Source organism: Phyllostomus discolor, chromosome 1, assembly GCF_004126475.2.
Source record: "Phyllostomus discolor isolate MPI-MPIP mPhyDis1 chromosome 1, mPhyDis1.pri.v3, whole genome shotgun sequence".
NCBI classification, from domain to species: domain Eukaryota; kingdom Metazoa; phylum Chordata; class Mammalia; order Chiroptera; family Phyllostomidae; genus Phyllostomus; species Phyllostomus discolor.
In genome coordinates, this window is record NC_040903.2 from 114,282,085 (window position 1) to 114,304,832 (window position 22,748).

The 22,748-nt window shown below is 48.7% G+C and overlaps 1 protein-coding gene across 1 annotated transcript; it reads left to right on the forward strand.

The window, feature by feature from the left end:
* The first annotated feature begins 971 nt into the window (after positions 1–971).
* On the forward strand, positions 972–22,673 carry SCAMP2 (secretory carrier membrane protein 2). The gene is made up of 9 exons (XM_028507534.2): positions 972–1,149; positions 11,514–11,582; positions 12,002–12,100; positions 13,965–14,082; positions 14,587–14,715; positions 15,408–15,567; positions 16,927–17,028; positions 20,642–20,759; positions 20,972–22,673. The coding sequence occupies exons 1-9, from the start codon at positions 1,093–1,095 to the stop codon at positions 21,104–21,106; spliced, it is 987 nt and encodes a 328-aa protein (XP_028363335.1). The 5' UTR covers positions 972–1,092; the 3' UTR covers positions 21,107–22,673.
* Positions 22,674–22,748: the final 75 nt, after the last annotated feature.

Here is a 22,748-nt window from a genome sequence, read left to right on the forward strand (position 1 = left end):
TATCTGGGCATCAGGGGGTAAAGCCTAAAAGAAGCAAAGCTCAGCTAGTCTGGGGACAGCTGCACTGTTGGTTCTTCGGTGGGGAACTCCTCTGCTCCGCCCCTACCACTAGAACACTCCTGCGCAGAGGTAGGCTCACATTCCTGTCCCCTGCCTGTACTAGTGGTGCTTCCCTTCAGAAAAAAAGAAGGGGTTAACTTTCCAGCTCTTCTGGGGAATTTACTCGGAAAGTTTTTTTGGGGGAACTTCCAACACAAGTTTGGACGATGTCAGACCTTGAGGCAGTGGGCCCAGATCCAACTCTGCCTCTGGCTTTCTATCAGGGGTGTCCAACCTTTTGGCGTCTCTGTGCCACACTGGAAGAAGAGTTGTCTTGGGCCACACATAAAATACACTGCAACATCCCTGGCTGGCCAACATCCCTGGCTGGCATAGCTCAGTGGATTGAGCTCGGGCAGAGAACCAAAGTGTCGCAGGTTCAATTCCCAGTCAGGCCACACACCTGGGTTGCAGGCCACGGCCCCCAGCAACCGCACATTGATGTCTCTCTCTCTCTCTCTCTCTCTCTCTCTCTCTCTCTCTCTCTCTCTCTCTCTCCCTCCCTTCTCTCTCTAAAAATAAATAAATAAATAAATAAATAAATAAATAAATAAATTAGAATAAAGAAATACTTGCTTTAAAAAATACACTGCAACAAGTATCACACACACACACAATCTCATCGTGTTTTAAGGAAATTTTTGCTTTTGTGTTGGGCCGCATTCACATCCATCCTGGACTGCATGCAGGCAGGAAAGCCACAGGTTGGACACCCTTGTCCAGTCTATCCATACCGCTCGGACCCCCAGAAGCACAGGTACGAGGAAGGAGCTAATGGAAGAGGAGAACTCAAGGAGGATCCTTAGAGTAGTGGTGAGGGGGGCGTGGCGGACCTCTGTGACGTACAATATCACGCCTCTTGGAAAAGGCTCAGCGCCTGCGCCAGAACGGCGGCTCGCTCCCGGAAGTGGAGGGTCTACCCGGACAGCCGCTGGGTCTCTGTGCCCGGAGGCAGAAGCGCTCGCGGAGCTCGCCAGTCGGCCCCCGACCGCTATGTCGGCCTTCGAAACCAACCCCTTCGCGGACCCAATGGACGTAAACCCCTTCCAGGTAGAACTTTCAACTCACAGCTCCCTCTACTGCCAAAGGCCTCCACCCCGGCCTCTTTCGCTGGAGCCGGGAGACGTGGCGTAGGAGGGACGGGGTGACTGCCCAATGGGAGAGCTGGCTCTGAGAGCTGGCCTATCATAGTGCTTTGGGGGCGGACTAGCAGCAAGTGGTCCGAAGGGGCTTGGCGCTGTAGCCTGGGAAGAGATGGGATCCTTTAGCTCCGTAGACGAATCCCCTTTGACGGGGTATTGCTGTGGAAGGGAACTGGAGCAGACTGGGGATTTCCTCAGCGTCTGGGAGAGACGTGAATTCACCTGAGAGAGAAGTGTAGCTACCGAAATCCTGCAGTCTTGGCTTGAGGCACGTTAGGAAGGGGGGTGACAGCTTCATAGCGGGATGGAGAAATGTGGAAATCTGAAGACAACCCAGTTCTCCCTCCCCTAACAACCAAACATGCGTATACGGTATAGGAGGACCCCTGGGATTTGTCAGGAAAGGAAAGTTGGGGAGTGGGTGAGAAGCTGAAATATGGCTTTTTAAAAGAATTCCACACTTTGGCCATGGGGCTACTTTGGACTAGCTTGACTTGATAGAAGGGCCCGCGTTAGGGAGGGAAATGTGAAGGGGCTCTGAGGGTCTTGAAACAGAGGGAGTGTTGGCCTGATGGACCTGTATGCTGTGGCACAGTAGTTGAAATGTGCTGACCTATAGGCTGGCTTCACCATTTGAACAAATGATCAAGGAAGAAAGAATTTTCCTACTTAAAACCAAAATCTTTCTGCCTTTGAACTAAGGGTACAGGGATATTATTTTTCTATGATGAACGACTGGGACTCCTGTTAGCGCCCAAGCTCGTCTGCCTTTTGTTTCATGTATGCTCAGAACCAGTTCTGCTCAAAACCAGAGCAGACTTGTACTGACTTGTGATTTACGAGCCCCAGCGTTTCTGCTGTCAGGATGTCACTAACTCATCCTGCTTGGATTTTGGTCATTGGCAGCTTCAAATCTCTTGCACGTGGAGGGGATGTACTTGGAGAGGTCTTTTCCTGTAACTAACAGCGTGAGTTTTCCCACCTTGAATTTCCTCAAGTGTCCAAGCCAAGATAATGAAACTAGAACAGAATTACTCTATGCTGTCAAGAGAGTGAAAATTTTATGCTTGTTTCTTGGTCTCAAGGTGACTTAGCCAATGGGAGCTCTCAAGGCAAATTTTGGTTGCTTGTTCTTTGTAACGTTAGGGAATTCTTGTAGCTTAATTCTCCTTGACAGGACTTTTGCAGGGACCCTGTTTTTTTTTTTTTTATGTAATTCCTTCATCTCTATTAGTTGAATAAAGAAAGAATATTTGCATTTTCACTGCCATTGTCTTCTGATAACTGTTCTGCTGTATAATAGTGGAGTTTGAATTTAGTAAGGATCTGGTAGCCTTTTGGTGTGTGTGCTGGGTAATCATTTGCTTTTCTTTTTCCTGTCAGAATCAGGAATAAAGTGTCTGCTGCCATATGACAGAAGTTGTTAGCTATCCAAAGATGCAGAGAACTTGTCCCAAATGCTAGCTGTGGGTAAGACAGTTGGCCTGAGTTCAGCCCTGTATTAACAGTAGCTTGAAAGTCTTAAACTACATCTCCGGCCCCAGAAATGATTGTGCAAACTGTGGTAGGAATAACTTCTGCATTCAAGCAAGACAGCTTGTCCATCAGGCAGTCCCAGAATGTGACAGGACAGGAAGCAGCTGTGGGCCTGTGAAGGGCAACATCTGGTGGGAAATCCCGTGTGGGAAGAAGAGAGCTGGCTGGCTGCAATTCTTCTTCTCCTTATTCTGGACTGTGTTTTTCCTCTTGGCACAGTTTGTGGAGAGAAGGAGCTTTGGAAGTGAGGCCTCTGAACTCCTCCTGGAGAGCTGCCTTCTCTGTCCTTGTGATGGTAGTGTCAGGTTCAGACTGCCAGGGCTGGAACATTGGGAGGGTGCAGCCTTAGGGTGACTGGGTGTGAGCCCAGCTTCATTTACCCAGGGTGTTGGCACAGAGCTCAGGAGAGAGGTGATAGGCTCAGAAACTTACACTAAGCCAGCCTGCAGAACAGTCCTTTTTTCCATCACTCAGTGGTGGGTTATGAAAATAAACTCAGTGTTCAGAGTCCACGGTGGACTGCTAGAGCTAGGAACATCCTCAGAAATTTATTCTAACCTCTTCAGTTTAGAATGAGAAAACCAAGAGTCCTTGAGGATGTAACATGCCAGAATTACTGGCTAATTTGCAGCAGGAAGGAGCCTAAACCTCCAGTCTCATTCCCAGAACAGCACTGTTTAAAAGATTTTTCAAGCTCTGCCTTGGGGTTATTTAGTTATTTAGACCAGCTAAGGAAACAATGTTACATCATCACTACTGCCACCATTCTTAAAATGAGAGTCCTGGTGGGGTGAAAGTAACAAATTAGTATTAGCTAAGGTATTTTTCTCCCCAGTGTATGGGGTTGGAATAATACAGGTGGTATTGTTTTTTAAGACAGTACTTTAAATGGTATTGTTTTTTAAGACATTACTTTAAAGAGGTGTGTTCTGAATAATACCAGTCCTTAAAGGTGCTCAGGGTTCTGTGGTCAAATAAGTTTGGGAATCACTACTTATTCCATTTTTTCGTGAAGGTGGATAAGGCTTGTTAACTTCTTACAGGCTCTGAGAAATCCTACAGTAAAGACATTTACTCAACTTTATTTGACCCAGCATTTCTCAGAGTTACTAAACTATGGAATCCTTTTTCTACTGACTTTAGTAATATCCCATGAAACTCCCAGTACACCTTTAAGTTGTCTTCCTTACCCACTCCCCACTCCCACTGGTGCCCCACACTTTGGGTGTGGGCTTTTGTGACCTTCCTTGCATGTAGTTATAATTGGGATTATTAGAAAACTTCCTGCAAAGTGAGAGCTGTGCAAGGAGAGTTGTCACAAGAGTGCAGCAGAAGTTTTATTAAACTTGTAAGAGGAAGCAGGAAACTTCAAGCCAAGTGTTGCAATTTCACAACCACCACTGGCACTCCCTAATCCCTCCATTCATGATAGTGCGTCTGCCCTGTATTCTCTGGGGGGTGTGGGTCCTGCTTCGGACTGATTCCAGTGTCTGCTCCTAAAAGTTTCTCAGTCTTGTTGGGTAATGAGGAGGTAGAGTGCTAAAATGGCAGGCATTGTATTGTTAATTTGATTCTTCAGCAGTCCACTACCAAGCAGATCACTCAGGCAAACACCAGTGTTGCTTTCCTCCTTGACATTTCTGTCCATTTAGCCCTGTGGCCAGCATTGATTTCAGGGAGAGGAATGGACTAGCTGGTGGTGCTGGGCAGAGAAAGCCTTTCAGGGGTGTCTAGCCTTTTAGGTGTCTTTGGGCCACACTGGAAGAGGAAGAGTTGTCTTGGGCCACAGATTAAATACACAAATGTGCCCTGGCTGGTGTAGCTCAGTGGATTGAGCATGGGCTGCGAACCAAAGCATCGCAGGTTCAATTTCCAGTCAGGGCACATGCCTGGGTTGCAGGCCATGGCCCCCAGCAACCGCACATTGATGTTTCTCTCTAGGTCTCTTTCTCCCTCCCTTCCCTCTCTAAAATAAATAAATAAATAAATAAAACAAAAAATACACAAATGTTAACAAAAACTATGAGCAAAAGAAAAGGTTTTAAGTACATTTACAATTTTGTGTTGGGCCGCATTCATAGGCATCCTGAGCCACATGCAGCCCACAGGGTTGGATATGTCTACTTAGGTCTTCATGAGTTTCCAAATCACACTATATCACTTTCACATGTTGCCTGTTTGCAGTTAAAATATAATCTCTGCTGTGGCTGCTTTCCAAAGATTTAAAACATTTCTCTCTTATGGGAAGAGAAAGCAGTGGTAGATCTTGTTTTGGGTGTGAACAAAGTTACATGAGGTTCCCTGCACAGACATTGATGGCTTTGCCACTTCCCAAGGAGGCCAGGCTCCAGCTGGACTCTGACTTTGGGAATTCTCAGAACCACCGGATGGACCTGGTAGAACTTTCCTGTGGAACAAGGGTATTGTCTCAAGAAATTTGTCTGGTATATTTAGGGGTGTTCTGGAGTTCTGTCCTTCAGTAATTTCTTCCACTTAACATGGTTTCAAAATAGCATTCACATAACAACGGTCCCAGATCTAGAACACTCGCCCTCACCTTTCTTCTAGTATCAAGCCAGTATTGAGCTCTCACCTGGACGTAGTCAACCATTCCAACCAGAAGTATGCCGTATGGATCTCCAGGCACACCCAGTGTCTTCTCAGATCTCTCCCCTGCCCCACACACCCACTCCTGAAAACGCTGTTCCTCTTGTTCCATGACCACTTACCGTGCTCACTGGTGGCCCTGTTCCCCAGCTACCCAAGCTGGCAACTTAACTCCTTCCTTTCCTCCCTCTGCCACCACCCAGCTTGCCCTGTAGTATCCCCATACCCATGAACCCAGAGAGTGGTCAAGCCTGTGGCATCTTCCTGAAAAGGGTCATTGGAATCTATCCCCTATTCTCATCCCCAGCTGTCATACCTTAGTTCGGTCCTCACCATTGCCCATTGAACTGTTGCATCCCAGCCAGTCTTCACGGCATCTTCCCTTGGCATTGCATTTTCCCCTCTGCTGTCGGAGATGATCGCAGCAGTTGATCCCTGCTCACAATCTCTAGTTGTCCTCCATTGCCCATTGGGTAAAGTGTAAACTGAACTCTGGCCCTACCCCTTCTTCAGGTTGGTTTCCTGGTACCCCTGGCTAGTCTCTGTACAGGCACCACTCCACAGCCCCCAGAACCTTCTGTTCCCTGAACACATGCAAACTGTTTTTAAAATTGTGGAGTCTTTGCATGTGCTAGTTTTGCCTTCCCCTTTAGTCCCTGCTAAATTTCTTTTTTTCATCTCTCAAGATCCAACTGAGATGCCACCTCAGTAAAGCCTTTCTTGATTCTCCCAGATAGCTTAGTCCCTCCCTCCTTTGTGATCCCCGTGCATCTGCCCTCACCTGTTAAACACTGTCCATATGCTGTCTCTGTTTGCCTTGGCTTTTGTTTCATGCTCTGTACTATTTGCTTCCTTAGGGCAGGAACCAATCCTTTTCTTGGTGCCCTTGCCCTGTGCTTTATGTGGAATGGTTTGCCTAGGAGTCAACAGACTGAAGTGGAAGGCAGTGGTAAGCGGCTCAGCATGAGAATGGACTGCATTGAGAGGGGTGCTGGGTCACGTCGTGGGGGCCTGGAGGCCAGCCGGATGCCTCAGACTTGCTGTCTGGGTGATCTGTGTGCCACCACTGTGGCGTTTGCTCCAGCCTCCCTCTTTGCCATTCTCATTTGGTGGGTATTCAGGCTCTTTTTAAAAATATGTGTTTTAAAGTAAAAATAATAATCACGTTATAGAAAATTTGGAAAACAAAATAAATCATCCACATTTCTACCAGTCTTTTGCAACTATTGTTATTTTGATACATTTCCCGCGTCTCTTTTCATGAGTACTTTGAATGAAATGTATTCATGTAACAAAGCCTGTTCTGTATTGCTGCACTATGTTCATACCTGCTCTTTTTAATGGCTGTTGAGGCCCTTGAGGGAATGTGCACCAAAACATATGGGTGCTTACAGTCACTGGGTATTTAAGTTATTTTCTGCTTTTTTTTCTCCTCTTGTAAATACTGGTGCAATAAATGTCTGTAGATACGGATTTTTATGTGTTTTTTGTAATATTTTCTTAGGATGGATTTTTAGATTCTGAGTTAGAGAGGACCAAGGTTAACTGTGGGAACCTTGGGACCCAGCCAGCCTGTTTGGGGATGATTGTTTTCTCTTGTTCTGTGATACACAGCCTCCAAAGCAGATAGGACTTCACTGAGCTGTTCAAGTATTGGTGACTCCGTGTCTCCCAGAAAGAATGGCAAGTTTTTTTAGCACGTGAGGTATTTATTTGATGTTTATTTGGAGTCAGAAATAAACCCCTGGGAGTTTGGGTGGAGTATAGGATGGGAAAGCAAGGGAAAGTCTTAGCGCACAGCAGGACCTGTGAACCTCCTAGAAAGACATTGCCAAACTAGTGAAAGCCAGTTTTTTCAAGGCTTCTTCCCCGTAGAGCTCACGCCTAACTCTGCCTCTTTTCTCATGGGTCCCTCACACCCCAGTGACATGAAAGTGTTCCCCCGCCCCAGAGCTGTGGTGGGACTTACTCACTGGGCCTTTTGCTCAGCTTGCTCAGCTTCCCCCTTCCTATTGGAACCCTGCCTTCCTCAAAGCCCTGCCTGGACCTCCCTTCTTGTTAGCATCCCCCCTGGGTTCTTGTGCACATGTCTCAGCTACTATATTGTGGGCTCTAGTAGGCCAAGAGCTATTATCTTGTTTGCCTTGGTGTTTCCCTCACACCATTTGTGACTGTTAACTGAATGAAAAAAACTGAGTGCAGGAGCACTTTATTTATTGTGAATTCAGTACAAGGCATTAGCCAGTCTGGGCTTTTGGCACTGAGGGGATTTTAGGTTACTTCTTTGTAGGTGATACTTAGCTCTCATGATCCTTGTAAATAACTGCTTGACCCCCTTACAAATTAGCTGATGTTCGGTTAGTGGGAAAGAAGATTGCTGCTGTTGACTTCTTATCTGTGACTCATAGTAGAAGCTGAGAGTCCTCATTCAGGCTGGTCAGTGTGGTCCTCAGTTGTAAGACCCTCTGCATGTGTCCTACTAAGGGTGTTCCCCAAGAAGGAAGGAATAAAGGCCCAGGAATAAAGAAATGAGCAGAAGCAATTGTCCCAGTCACTCATGGTGCCCTCATCAGTGTCCTTCCAGAGTAGGGATCATTTATTCAACCACACGTTAATGGAGCACTTCCATTTACCAGGCGCTGTACCAGGCTTTGGGGTGCACTGCTGAACAAGGTGGACCTGGGCCTTTCCCTCTCAGGTTTATCACTCATGTCTTTGGAGACACACAGACTTAGATTCAGAGTTGGGTTCAGCAGCTACTCCTGAGAACTTAGATGAGCTGCTTCCCCTCTGAATGGAGGCTTTGTCCGGCTGCACACTACAATACTCCTCCCTCACAGGGTGGTTGTGAGGTGCAATGAGGAGGGGTGTAGCTTTTCTTAGCCAGGGCCCCTCAGCTGAGCTGCAGGTCACAGAAACTGATTGGAGTGACCATTTTCTCCATGCTCTCAAAGATGGAATATAAGCAGGATGGTTCAGTTCCATCTGCACAGGAGAGAAGTCAAGTCATTGCATACAGTGGATGCCTTAGGGTAGTGGGACTTTATTTTCTCAAAGAACCAGGTTGAAAAGGCTGGTAGAACCTTCTTTTCATGTATCTTGACACAGTGGCCAGTTCTGGGGTGACCACAATCCCACAGTACCATCCTGGTGTGGTAAGCCTGGCATATAGTAGACAGTAAGTGTCAGCTCTCTTCCTCAGTCCCTCCTACCCCCACATCTATCCCCAGGCTTCAGCTTCTCTCAGAGCCACTCACATCTTTCAGAAAGAGCCCAGGTCTCCTCAGATGAGAAGTATCCCTGTTTTCCAGAGTGTCGCAGGCTTCTCTTCCCAAGCAAGGTGCTTCTGGGCCCTGAGGCCCTGAAGCTGCCGCTGTGATCCTTCTCTAAGCCCTGGCATTTGGGCAGTGCCTCCTAGAGAGAGCAGAGGCCCTACAGCATGCAGCATTTATTCCCAGACATTACCCAAGCTTCTGCTTGGCGCAGGCCCTTCACCAAGCACTAGGAAGCCAGAGTTTGAACTAGACGCCTGGCTGCAGAGTTTACGGCCTGCTAGTGGAGACAGGTTTGGTTTATGGTGAGCCTGGTGTCTTTAAGGTTTTAGAAAAAAGAAGAGGGATCAGTGTGGATAGTGCAGTCAGCCCCCAAGCCCCCAGAAGAGCCCTCTTCTGGTAAATGTGTACCTCTGACAGTTATGTATGCTAGTACCTGAAACTGCAACCAGAGCCGCCCCTCTGTCCTCTGTCTTGTAGTGAGTCAGACTTGAGTAACCAGTTCCTTGGATGGTGGATCTGATTTCAGTGACTTCAGCTCCCTCACTCCGCTGTGGCTTGGTGTCTGCTGACTCTGAAAGGAGAGCAGATACTGAGTCCTGAATCGTTCTTGCAGGAAGCAGGCCCACTAATTCTGAGAGACATCTGGTAGTCATTCAGCCAAAAAAAATAACCTCAAGGCCAGTTCCTCCAGCTCCATGTGGCCTCCTGAACCTCAGCTTGCCACTTTGTCCAAGTTGTAGGAGCCACCAGGCAGGGATGGTATCCAGCAAAAAGGACAGAGCCACCTTGAGTCTTTTTGTAGAGGATTCTAGTGGAAGTGTGAGAGTGAGGCCCAATAAGACAAGAGCTGTGTGCCCAGCTCTGGGTTAGTTCCTGGGGCAGCTCAGAGTGTTGCCCTCAAGGAACTGGTGGCTCAGGTGGGAAGAGGAGAGTTGTTATGTGTGAAAAGGTTAGGAAACACCTTCGGTGTGACCCTGAGCTCTATAAATGTTTAGAATATGGAGCCAGCTCCCATCTTGAGACCTAGGACAAGCACTACACCATGGTGAGTATCCATTTCCATGTAGAAAATTGAGGGGGTTCCCTGGGGGTCTATTTAATGTTAACATCGTGTTTAAAGATCCAACCTATGGAGGCTTCCTGGTGGAGGTGGGGCTGAGCCAGAAGGACAGGAGCATCTGGATGAATAGTGAGGGATGGTGAGGTGTGGAGACAGGGAAGCCTAGGTGAGGCCTGTAACAGGGGCCTTGGCAGAATCCAGTGGCAGTCTTCTTACCCTTCACAGCTCTTTCTCCCAGAGCATAGGCATTGCTGCTGAGCTGGACCTGAGCCTCTACCTGTATGCATGGGGACAGGGGAGTGTATAAGGAGCTCTGCTTGGTAAGGGGCAGGATGAAGACAGACTGGCCTCAGGCCAACATGGGGGCTGCTTGGGTGCAGGCTCTAGGCCAGAAGGGTTGGCTTCGGCAGAGACCAGATGGGAAAAGGAAGATTAAAAACTTAGGACAAGCTGTTCTGAGGATATTTTTGTTTTTGTTTTTGCTTTTAAGATTTTATTTATTTATTTATTTATTTATTAAGATTGTATTTATTTATTTTTAGAGAGAGAAGGTAGGGAGACAGAGAGAGAGAGAGAGAAACATCAATGTGCAGTTGCTGGGGGTCATGGCCTGCAACCCAAGCATGTGCCCTGACTGGGAATCGAACCTGCGACACTTTGGTTCGCAGCCCGTGCTCAATCCACTGAGCTACTTCAGCCAGGGCTTGTATTTTTTTGAAAGAATCTAGAAAAAAGGCCCTGATCCATGTGGCTCAGTTGGTTGGACATTGTCCTGCAGAGTGAAAGGTTGTGGGTACATGCCTGGGTTGCAGGTTCAGTCCCTGGTCGGAGCCTGTACTAGAAGCAACTGCAACTGATTGATATTCCTTTCTCACGTTGATGTTTGTCCCTCTCTCAAACCCTTCCTTTCCCTCTCTCTAAAAGTGAATAAATATTTTTTAAAAAAAGAATCTAGGGGGAAAAAACAACCAAAAACATTTTCCTGGCTTTTTGTGAGTCCTTTCTATTTTTTTATTCCCAGTAAGAGCGCTTGATTTAATCAAATTAGGCACCCAGTAGCATGCTTTTGTTCTACAACCTTTTGTAGAGGTCGAAGAACAAAAACTGTCTGTTAAAGAGGAGTAAAATAATAAATAATAAAACAGTAAAGAGCCCTGGCCAGTGTGGCTCAGTTGGTTGCAATGTTGTTCGGAAACCAAAAGGTCGCAGGTTTCGATTCCTGGTCAGGGCACAAGCCTAGGTTGTGTGTTTGATCCCTGGTTGGGATGCATATGGGAAGTAACTGATCAATGTTTCTCTCCCTTCCCTTCTCTCTAAAAATCAATAAGCATGTCCTTGGTTGAGGATTAAAGGGAGGGAGGGCGGGGGGAGGGAGGGAGGGAGAAAGGCTATAAAGTGAAAAGTCTCCACCCACTCACCATCACCCTGGCCAAAAAAACCCACTCCCTGGAGTTAAATACTATGAACTATTACAAACCTATAAAGGATACTGACTGACAAGAACACATGTAGTGTCGATTCCTAGGTCTCAAAGCATAAAACTTGCTTTGTGTGTCCTCTGGGAAGTCATCTGGGCTGAACCTCTCCTTCTCCAGAATAGTAAAGGATTGGAGCTCTGTGTGGCAGGGGCTGGGCATGGGAGCCTTCAGAAGAGGCTCTTCAGGAAGGGCCATCAGCAGCTTCACTTCAGCCAGGATCCCAGGATTGTCTGCTGGCCCTCAGATGGTGATGTCCCTTCCTTACTGAGGTTCTCTCTTTTCCTCAGCATCTAATGGCTCTTTTTCATCTTCTCAGGATCCCTCTGTGACCCAGCTGACCAATGCATCACAAGGTGGCCTGGCTGAATTCAATCCCTTCTCAGAGGTTGGTGAACACCTCTTCTTTCTGAGTGCCCAGGTCCTCTTGCTGGTGCTGGGGTCTCTGGAGCAAGGAGCCTTAGCAAGACATAGTTCTCTGAGAAGCTGCAGTCCTCAAAAGGATAGTCTTAATGTGAACTTGGGTGTTGGGGGTAAGATGAGGTAGTCACCAAATCTCCCCTTGGGGTCCATGGTGTGGGCTGCTCCCTGAAGAGGGCAGGGCAGTGCCAGGAGCCGTGGGTCCAAAAAGGCCAGGAGTGCTGGTTTAGGCCTCACAGTGCCCAGGGCCTAAGGCTTGTTGGCCAAGAAGCTACAGAGGGAGGCCCAATGGGAGTACTCCTCACATCACTCACCCTGCTGTGGGTTTGCTCCCACATGCTGACTGGTGAGTCCCATTCTCCTCACTCCTTTGACTCTCCCATTCAGACAAATGCAGCAACAACAGTTCCTGCCACCCAGCTCCCTGGGCCCTCACAGCCGGCCGTTCTCCAGCCCTCAGTGGAGCCAGCCCAGCCAACCCCGCAGGTACTGTTGATGAAGATCCCCTTTGCCTGTTCTTGCCAGAAAGGGAAGCACCTCACCCAACTGAGTCCTGAGATGGAGGGTTGGGCAAAGGGCCTTTTTCCCTGGCTTCCCTTCAAGGGCCCTCAGAATAATCTTTTTGGATTTCTTCACTTGCATGTGGAGGGTCTGCTCACCTATACCCTCACTCCCCACCACACACCCACTGCCAGCACCAAAGAATAAGCCCCACCTACCAGGCTGGGCTGCTGGGTGTCTTCAGACAAGAACACTGCCTGTCATGCCATCCTCTTGGGGCCTTTGGTTGTTTCTCTGTTATTCGGGGCCCAGAACCTATCCTTTTATTTCTAACCTTGTGTATTCCTGCCTTTGTCCCTTTACCAAATACTATGAATCTTGTCTGCATGGTGCCCAACTCTCCACCCCCTTGCCTCACTGTTCTCCCCCACACTCCACACTGCCCCTGGCGAGCATGACCCACAGTGGAGTTGTATGTTGCAGCTCCTGCTTAGACAGGCCAGCAAGTTCCTGCCTACCAGATTCCTGGCAGGGAGCGAGCTCTCAGAGAGGCAGATGCTACTAGGAGGAGATAGTATTCTCAGAGACAGCTACATACGAAAACTTCCAAAGGTAGGCAAAGTATAGGTGAGCATGAGTGAGGGCAAGGTGCCTAGGCCCTGCCCAAGCTGGGCTTTGGACTCTAGTGGTCCCAGACTACTCCCATCATCTGGACAGAGTTCCTCTGGAAGTGTTGCCCCTGCATGGGACCTTGGGACTCTGGGTCCCACACATGGCCCTAGAATCCTGTGAGGCAGAGGGAACATTCTTGTTCTGCTGGGTGATGTCATCCTCGGTCCTGCTTAATTAAAGCCAGAGACTTGGAGGAATAGGCTAAGAACTTCACCGAGGTCAATTCTGGTCCTGCTTTTACCCCTAGTGCCTGAAAAATATCCCCTGAAGGCAGCCTTAGCTCTTTGGAGAACTCAGTTTTTAGAGAGAGAGAGAACAGACATACATACGTACACGTATGCCTGGCTTACCGTCCTGTGAGATGAGCAGTTTGGCATTTGCTCCCTGTGACGGACTGTAGCCTTCAGGAGGAACTGGGCCCCAACAGCCGTAGTACCCAGCAGGGACAGGGCGTGGGCTGGGACTCTGGGCCCAACTCTGCTCAGCCTCACATAGAGTCCCCTAGCTGCTTCACCCAGAGGCCCTCCTCTGTGTGGAAAGGGGCACAGCTTAGACTCTGCTTGCCATGAAAGCTGGGCAGAGCAGGGCCAGCCCTAAAAGGCTGTCCAAGGATATAACCAGTTACAGTTCAGGTGGACCTCAGGTGAGGAGCAGGGGGGGTGCTTGAATATACATCCCTCAGGCTCCAGGTACACACAGTGTGGCCTCAGGTGCCTCCCCTCCCCACTTACTCTAGTAGGTTTGCACTGTCTCCCTTCACACACACACACCCTCTAGGCTCTTCAATCAAGGCTTATGTCTCTGGGTTTCTGGCTACAGGACAGTCTCTTGTGAGGCTTTTTGCCCTTTGATGACACCCCAGAGGTCAGTATAACTGAACTTGGCCTGGACTACAGTATGAGGGATAGTTCTATCTAAAGCTTCAGAATGAAGGGGAGAGGAGAGCCTTGGTAATGGTGAAGGGGCCAGAGGTGTTATAAAAGGGCAGTAGGGGACAGGTCACCTTGGCCTCTCTGTGATGGTCTCAGGTACCCAAGACACTGGGGGTGGGGTACTGCTCTGGGACTCCCAGCTGGCTCTCCCTGTGTGGGGCACAGGCCCTGTGACTTCCTGTCAGGCCAGCACTGTCCCTCTGTCTCTCATGTTCACTGTCTCCCACTTCCCCTTTTCACTCCAGGCTGTGGCCTCTGCAGCCCAGGCAAGCCTGCTCCGGCAGCAGGAAGAACTGGACAGGAAAGCAGCCGAGCTGGAACGCAAGGAACGGGAGCTGCAGAACTCTGTGGCCAACTTACATGGTGAGGGAGGCTGCGTGGAGCCCTGGGTTACCCAGCCTGGTACAGGAGGGTTCCCTCAGCCTGCTTGTTCCTGGGGCAGCCTCCGGTCTTTGCTAAGCTCTTGATCACCTTAGAATGGTGCTGGCCCTGGGGAGAGCAGTAAGGTGGAAGCCAGGAGACCTGTCATGTAATCTCACTGGGTGTAGATTATTTCTGCACTCCTTTCCAGTGCTAAAATTTTTTGATAGAGTTGGGGCACTGCTCCCACGATTCCTTGGTTATAGACTGTTCAAAAAATAATTACTTAAGCTGTTTAGCTCTGTGTTTAATGCATCTGGAGTCTATTATCTTGGACTGAGCTTGTATGCATTTATGTCCTATCCTTTTCCCTTCCCGCTCTATACCCATGAAGACCCTGCTTGCTGGTGCCCCGGGAGCCCTGATTTGGCCCATCCACTGGGCTGGCATGCGCACTGTGCTGTGCTGCTGAATCTGGGCCTTGTCTTATCATCTCTTTGTACACAGTGAGAGAGAACAATTGGCCTCCCCTACCCTTGTGGTGCCCTGTCAAGCCCTGCTTCTATCAGGACTTCTCCACAGAGATCCCTGCCGACTACCAGCGCATATGCAAGATGCTCTACTACCTCTGGATGTGTGAGTCTAACTCCTGCCCTTCTGGGCTCAAGGCTAAAAATGGGCTGTGTCTTGAGAGCCCTATCTATGCTCTGGCTGCTCCTCCCTCGCAGACTCCAGCCTTCCTCAGTGCTGGTCGGGCTGGGGTAAGGGACCATCTGCACACATAATTGGCCCTCTGAAGTCTGCCCCCTGTCCTGGGAACCTCCCCTCAAAGGCCAGCCCAGATCATGCATCTAGGAGGGTGGGATGAGCTGGAGGCTTCTGAGTTTCTCGTGGAGCTCACTGCACTAAAAGGTCTTCTTTAGGTGAAGGCCTCCCCTCCCTACAGACCCCTGGGCTCCTAGGAGTAAGGATAAAAGACTCCCTGTTGCTCCCCTGTGGGCCATCAAGGGCCAGGGAAAAGAGTTGCTTAGAGAAAGACTCCATTCCCCACGGGTCAGTTCTTGGGTCTGCACCTCTTCCACCACCACCCCTCAAATACCTGGGCTGTTTTATCACCTCTTAGGAGCTTGGTTTGGTCCCTGATTTTGAGGTCCCAGAAGAGCAAGGATGGGAACTAGCCCTGCCTATGTATAGATCGAGGTCCTCAACTCTTGCTGCAGCTGCCCTGACAGCATGGACCTCATCTCCTCTCCAGGGGGTGGTTGGCTGTGTCCAGGAGCCCTTCAGCCACTTTGGCACCAGCACATGTCTGTCTCCCTTCTCCACAGTGCATTCAGTGACCCTATTTCTGAATCTGCTTGCCTGCCTGGCCTGGTTCTTAGTTGACAGCAGCAAGGGAGTGGACTTTGGCCTCTCGATCCTATGGTTTGTGATCTTCACCCCCTGTGCCTTCCTTTGTTGGTACCGACCCATCTACAAGGCCTTCAGGTAAGTGGGGCTGGGGCAAGAGGGAAGTGTATGGCTGGCATCCCAGGTAGCAGGTCTAGGGCCATGACCCCAGAGGCCCCATTCTAGTCAAAGCAGAATAGAATTATGGGAAATTCACTTCCCAGTCCCACCCACAGTCAGAGTTGGCAGGTATCAGGAGCCGTTTTTCCTCAGTTGGACCTGAGGTCTGTCCTGGGTTCTGCCCTTTGACCAGGACAAGAGATCTAGAGAGGGCGGGAGAGCCTTACTTGCCCTTCCACGTCAGTCTGTTTGGTGCCGGAGGACTTCAGCCACTCACTGGGAAGAGGGAAGGGCCTTCCTTAGCTCCCTTCCAAGGCTGTAGGGCAGCAGTTTTCAACCGGTGTGCTGCAAGAATTTTTAAAGCATGCAATACCTGACTACTTAGGGGTGCTCACCTCTTTTCCCTTAGATTGTCAAAAAGTAACAACAGCTAACACAACAATAACTGGTGTGAATGAGTGAAAATTATACCTATTTTTTTGTCAGATTGACAAATAATATATTTTTTGGCATGCCACAGAATTTTAGTAATTAGTTTACGTGTGCCATGACACGAAAAAGGTTGAGAATCGCCTCCCTAGTTTCTATGATAGTCAGACTTTGAGGTACACTCTGAATGGCTTATCTCTGCATGCTTGCTTAGGTCCCTTCGTCTGCCTCCCAAGTAACTGTGGGCCACTTCTGAGTGCCAGTGTTTGACCTGGTGACCTAGAGTAGATACCGTGGACTTGAATGGATCCTGGGGTTTGGGATTGTGCCTCAGAGCTGATGTTTTCAGGGCTGGAAGCCCAGTAGGCCCCAGGAAGAGGGAGCAGGGCAGTGGCTGAACCTGCCCCACCCCTACTCCTTGGCACTCAGTAGGTGGGACCTGAACCCTTGCTGTACTCTAGCCCTCAAGGACACGGAGATGGAGGTCATCAAAACACCAGTTTTGTCTAGTTTTTTCTACTCCCCAAACACCTTTTCTGCCACTCAGGCCTACAGTTTTATTTTTAAAGGCTTATACCTTTGACTTAGATTTTCTTTCCTATTATGAAATACTGTTAAGCCCTTAATACTGTCCTTTGGGTGAGCAACTTTAACTGCTCTTTGAGAAAGGGATCAAGCATTGACCCCTTAAATTGGAAGGCAGTGAAAAAGGCAAACCCTTTTTGGTTATAGTGGGGGTATCTCTGGGTATGTCCTTGTAGATGGTGAGCCTGGTCCTCTGGTGCTCCGTCTGCTGTCCAGTCCTGCCTTCTGGCTGCCAGTGAAGAGGAACGCCACGCCATGTGAAGAATGCTGAGGAATGAGGTCCAGACCCTCACGTGACTCCTGGTTTTCCTCCTCTTTCCACAGGTCTGACAACTCTTTCAGCTTCTTCGTGTTCTTCTTCGTATTTTTTTGTCAAATAGGGATCTATGTCATCCAGTTGATCGGCATCCCTAACCTAGGGGACAGGTGAGAGCTGGGGCAACACGGAGGGAACTAGGCTTTGGAGGCTTGGCTCAGCCTCTCTCACCCTGTTTGCCAGCCCCTGAGAGCCCCTACAGATGGCCCCCGTTCCACCATGGCGGAGGAGAGTGGTGACTGGGCCAGCTTGGATCTACCTTCAGTTCTTCACCAGTAGCCACTCGCTGTCTTGTGTTGCTTATCACTTTCTGGGGTGCTGTGGGTGAACTTGGCCTGAATCCTTAGGCTACCTGGACTGTGTCCTGCACTGGATTGTAGGCTCTTCATTTTCTTCTGCCACACCCTCCGAGAAGCTGGTGCTACTTCCACAGGTGCTAGACAAGCCCTTGGGTTTGGGCATCTGCTGATGGATGCCTTGGTCTTTGAAGCTCCTGAGCTGTGACTGTCCAGAGGCCCTGTGACCTCAAGAGACAGAGTCCTAGCCTCTCCTGGGTGAGCTCCTCTGGCTGCTCTCTTTGAGCGTACAGTTGGCTGAGGTGCTGCAGTCCTCCACTCAGAATTCGTCTCAGAAAGAAAAGCTGATGGCTGATGTTTTCCTTTCTGTCTCAGTGCACAGGGAACATTACAGAAAGGTCAGGCTGGCACTTGGCTAAAAGCCTGAGCCTGGAAGGGCTGTACTATTTTGGTCCCATCTCCCCAGTGGAGCTGGCAAGTCCAGAGCAGTGGGGAGGGGGCCGACTCACCTCTAACTCAGAGCCAAGTGCACACTGCCCTCCACCCACCCCTCTTCCTCCTCATCTTGTTTATAATCTGGCGCCTTTTCTCTTGGGCGACCCACTTTCATTACTCATTACCCTAAGTGAGATCTTGGTAAAAAGGTTGATTAATAACTGCTCTTTGCTCCCTGGACAGGGAATCGGAAGGCTTGATTTTGGTCCTGGCTTCACCCCTAGCTGCCCTGCCTCAGCCTCCCTGGATAAGCTCTGTAGCCTCTAGTCTCATCTCACCTCATAACACTCTCTTTGATTGTAAAATACACATAAAGTAAAATATATCATTTTATGTACCGCTTAAACCATTTTTTTTGTCTCCCTTGTTTGTGTCTTCACTCAGGGGATGTTTGTTTTTTTAATTATTATTATTTTTTAAGATTTATTTATTTATTTATTTATTTATTTATTTATTTATTTTTAGAGAGGGAAGGGAGGGAAAAGAGAGAGAGAGAGAGAGAAACATCAATGTGCGGTTGCTGGGGGCCGTGGCTTGCATCCCAGGTATGTGCCCTGACTGGGAATCGAAGTTGCGGTGCTTTGGTTCACAGCCCGCGCTCAATCCACTGAGCTACGCCAGCCACGGCTCGCTTAAACCATTTTAAAGTATACAGTTCAATAGCATTGAGTATATTCTCAGTGTTGTGCAATCACTAATAATATCTAGTTCCAGGATTTTTTTTAAAGAGTTTATTTATTTATTTTTAGAGAGAGGGAAAGGGAGAAGAAAGAGAGGGAGAGAAACACTGATGTGAAAGAGAAACATCGATCAGTTGCCTCTTGTACACATTCCAACCGGGGACCGAACCCACAACCCAGGCATGTGCCCTGACTGGGAATTGAACTAGAGACCTTTTGCTTTGCAAGACGATGCCCAACCAACTGAACCACACTGGTCAGGGCAAATTCCAGGACATTTTTATCGCCCCAAATGGAAACTCCATATTTAGTAAGCTGTCACTCCTTATACCCTCCTTCCCTGAGCCCCTGGCAACCATTAATCTGCTTTCTGTCTCACTGGATTTGTCTGGCTTCTTTAACTAAGCACAATGTTTTCAAGGTTCGTGTTGTAGCATGGATCAGTACATCGTTACTTTTGTAGCTGAGTAGTGTTCCACTGTTTGACTCTGTTGCATTTTGTTCATCCATTTACTGTTGACAGGGATTTTTATTTTTTAAGATTTTATTTATTTATTCATTTATTTATTTATTTTTAGAGAGAGAGGAAGGGAGGGAGAGAAACATCAATGTGTGGTTGCCTCTCGTGCCCTCCACTGGGGATGTGGCCCACGACCCAGGCATGTGCCCCTATTGGGAATTGAACCAGTGACCTTTCGGTTCGCAGGCTGGTGCTCAGTCCACTGAACCACACCAGCCAGGGCTGTTGACAGGGATTTGGATTATTTCCACCTTTTTGCTGTTGTGAGTAGTGCTGCTACAAACATTTCAGCACACGTTTTTGAGTACCTGTTTTCGATTCTTTGGGGTTTGTGTCTTGAGTGGAATTGCTGGGTCACATGGTAATTCTATGTGTAATTTATTGAGGAATTGCCCAATTGTTTCTCACAGTGGCCATTTTACATTCCCAGTAGCAGTGTATGAGAGTTCCAGTTCTCCACATCCTTGCCAGCATTTGTTATTTTCCACTGTTTTCTTTTTCTATTATAGCCAACCTACAGATGTGATATTTCATTGTGGTTTTTGACCAGCATTTCCTGATTGGTCATCCTTATGTGTTTGTTGGCCATTTGTATATCTTATTTGGAGAAATATCTATTTAAGTCCTTTGCTAATTGGATGGTCTTTTTGTTGTTTAGTTCTTTATGTATTTTGGATACTGGCTTTTATCAGATATGTAATTTATGACTTTTTTCTATTTTGTTTTTTCATTCTCAACAGTATCCTTTGAAGTACTAGAACTTTTAATTTATTTTATAGGTTTTATTTATTTTTATAGAGAGGGGAAGGAGGGAGAAGGAAAGGGAGAGAAACATTGACTGTTCACCTCTTACATGCCCCCAATTGGAACCTGGCCAACAACCCAGGCATGTGCCCTGACTGGGAATTGAACCAGCAACCTTTCGGTTTGCAGGCCAATGCTTAGTCCACTGAACCACACCAGCCAGGGCTCCAGTTTTTAATTTTGATGGCATCCAATTATCTTTTTCTTTTGTTGTGCTTTGGGTATCATATTTAAGAACCATCAACAATCCAAGGTTATGAAGAGCTGCCTCTGTTTTCTTCTAAGAGTTTTATTGTTATTATTATATCATGTATCTATTTTAAATTAATTTTTGTATGTGGTTGAAGTAAGGGTCTAACTTAATTGTTCCGCATGTGGACATCCAGCTGTCCCATCACCATTTGTTGAAGAGACAATCCTTTCCCATTCAGTGCTCTTGGCACCCTCATGAAAACCAGTTGATGGATGTGTGGGTTTGTTTCTGGACTTTTCATTCTATTCCACTGATCTATATATTATATATGTCTGTCCTCATGCCAGTACCACACTATTTTGATAACTAACTTTGTAGCAAGTTTTTAACTCAGGAAGTGTGAGGATATCCCCTTTTATAGATGAAGAGGCTGGGGCTCAGAGAGGAGACATGACTGCCTGGTCCCCAGTGGGAGGGGCTGGGGTGACAGGATGAATGCAGTGGGTGGGCCCAGGAGTGAGGAGCCAGCCTCCTTTCCATGTCTCCCCAACCCCCTCTCCTGACTGTGAGGGCAGCAGCCACATCCCTTCCAGACCTCACATGGCCCAGAGACTCCATGTGGGCTATGTGGGGCCTGTCGGCCTAGATGGTGGGCAGCATACAGCAGAGCCCCTCACGGGGAACTCCGGGAGCCACTCCCACTATACCCTCTCTGGCTTCCTCCTCCCTTTGTAGTGGTTGGATTGCAGCCCTGTCTACACTGCATGGGAACTTGGCTGTGTCAATCATCATGATGGTGGTGGCTGGCTTATTCACCCTCTGTGCCGTGTTCGCACTCTTCCTCCTGAAGCGGGTGAGTAGTGGGTGCTGGGCCAACAGCAAACCCGAGAAAGCAGGCACCTTTCTCCTGCATTCACCTTGGAGGTGTTCACCACAGCAGTTAGGCCTCTTGAATCCCCAAAGGTCTAGTGGCTTTCTCCAAAGCTCTGGCGGGGAGGTCAGACAATCTTGGGTTCCCTGTGGGCCCACAGGGTGGGCCTCTCTCACCACAGCATTTTCCCCCAGGTGCACTCCCTGTACCGCCGGACGGGGGCCAGCTTCCAGCAGGCCCAAGAGGAATTTTCCCAGGGCATCTTCAGCAACAGGACCTTCCGAAGCGCTGCCTCATCTGCTGCTCGAGGAGCCTTCCAGGGGAATTAGTTCTCCTGGCTCTCCTCCCTCTGCCCTGCCTTTTCTCTTGCCTGCCTTCTGAACTGCACTTTCCATGGGTGCCTTAAACAGTGCTTATGCCCAGCACAGACCCAGGGAGGGTCTTGCCATGGCTCTTCCTCCTTCCTCATCAACCAGGTCTCCCTTCCACTTCAGGGCAAGGGAGGGAGGGACAGGAACTTTTTTACACAAGAGAAAAGAAAAAAATCAAAACTGTCTTTTCCTCTCTGGTGGTGGTTCGGTAGGATTCTTTTGTCTCTTTGGAAGCACAGGGACTGGAGCTCTCTTCCCCCTACATGGGCACACACACATACATGCACACATGTGCAGGTGTGCACATGCACACACACAGGATCACTGGCCAACATGGGCCCACGCCAGCTGGAGTTGCTCTGCCAGGGCCTGAGCTGCCATTCCTCCCCCGGCAGCCTGGCCTGAATCTGAATCCACAGACCCAGCTTGTGCCGCCAGCATGGGATGACCTCTCAAGGGCTCCCCTTCAGGGGGTTTTTTATTATTTTTTAATCCTCACTAGAGGACATGCTTCTTGATTTTAGAGAGAGGGGAAGAAAGGGGAAGAGTGAGGGAAAGAAACATTGATGTGAGAGAGAAACATCAATTGGTTGCCTCTTACACTACCCTTACCAGGGACTGAACCTGTAACCTAGGCGTGTGCCCTGACCGGGCATCGAACCCTAGATCCCTTTTGTTATATGGGATGACACTCTAACCAACTGAGTCACACTGGCCAGGGCTCAAGAGCTCCCCTTTAGATGAGCTGTGGTCTGGCCTGATGGACAGCTCCCTAGATCCCTCTGGACAAGGTCTCCGGCTTTCCTCAGACTTTTCCCTGCCTCATGTTTCTCACAAACAGATTCATAAGCCTTTTCGCCCCATGCACTTTGCTGTGTGGGCAGCATCCTGTGCCATCTGGGGCCTTCCATGAGCCCTTCCCTCTTTAGACTTACTGAATGTGCATTGGGGTTGGTTGGGATTTGGGGATGAGAGGGACAGAGGGCAACCCCAAGTTGTCCTGCCCAGCCTTTAGCAGTCTTCTACGGTTGGGGGTGTTCAACTGTCCTGGTGTGGGTTTTGTCTCTGCTTGCTTTGATTTCCTCTTCTAGGGGACAGCTGTGCTCTGCCCCTACATCAGCAATATCTAGTTTGTGTGACTCTCAGGAAGGGCTGGGGGAATCAGCTCAGACTCATCCTCTAGTGTTCTCCCATGCCTTGAGCAGGAGTAGAGTCTAGGTCACCTTTCACTGGTCCTGGGGATTCCCTAGGACGTGTGTCACTGTGATCGGCACCTAGGAGTCCACAGTTAACACCTGCACCATATCCTCCAGAGGCTGTAGGAATGCACTCATGGACTGGGGACTTCTCAAAAAGCTGGCCAACCTGGAGGCTGCCCGCCAACTCCACTCCAGAGCCGCTGAATGATAATTTAATGACAGTGACCAAGGTTTTGTAAATTCCTTTCTAGTATTTTTTTCTCCATGTACAAATGTATATGTTGTGTTTCAATTTTGTGCTTAAATAAAAAGACATTTTCAGACAACACTGGTTCTAACGTCTGCTGGGTTTGGGAGGATGAGGGTGACCTACAGGGAGTAGAGGCAGAGGCCCTCTGTCT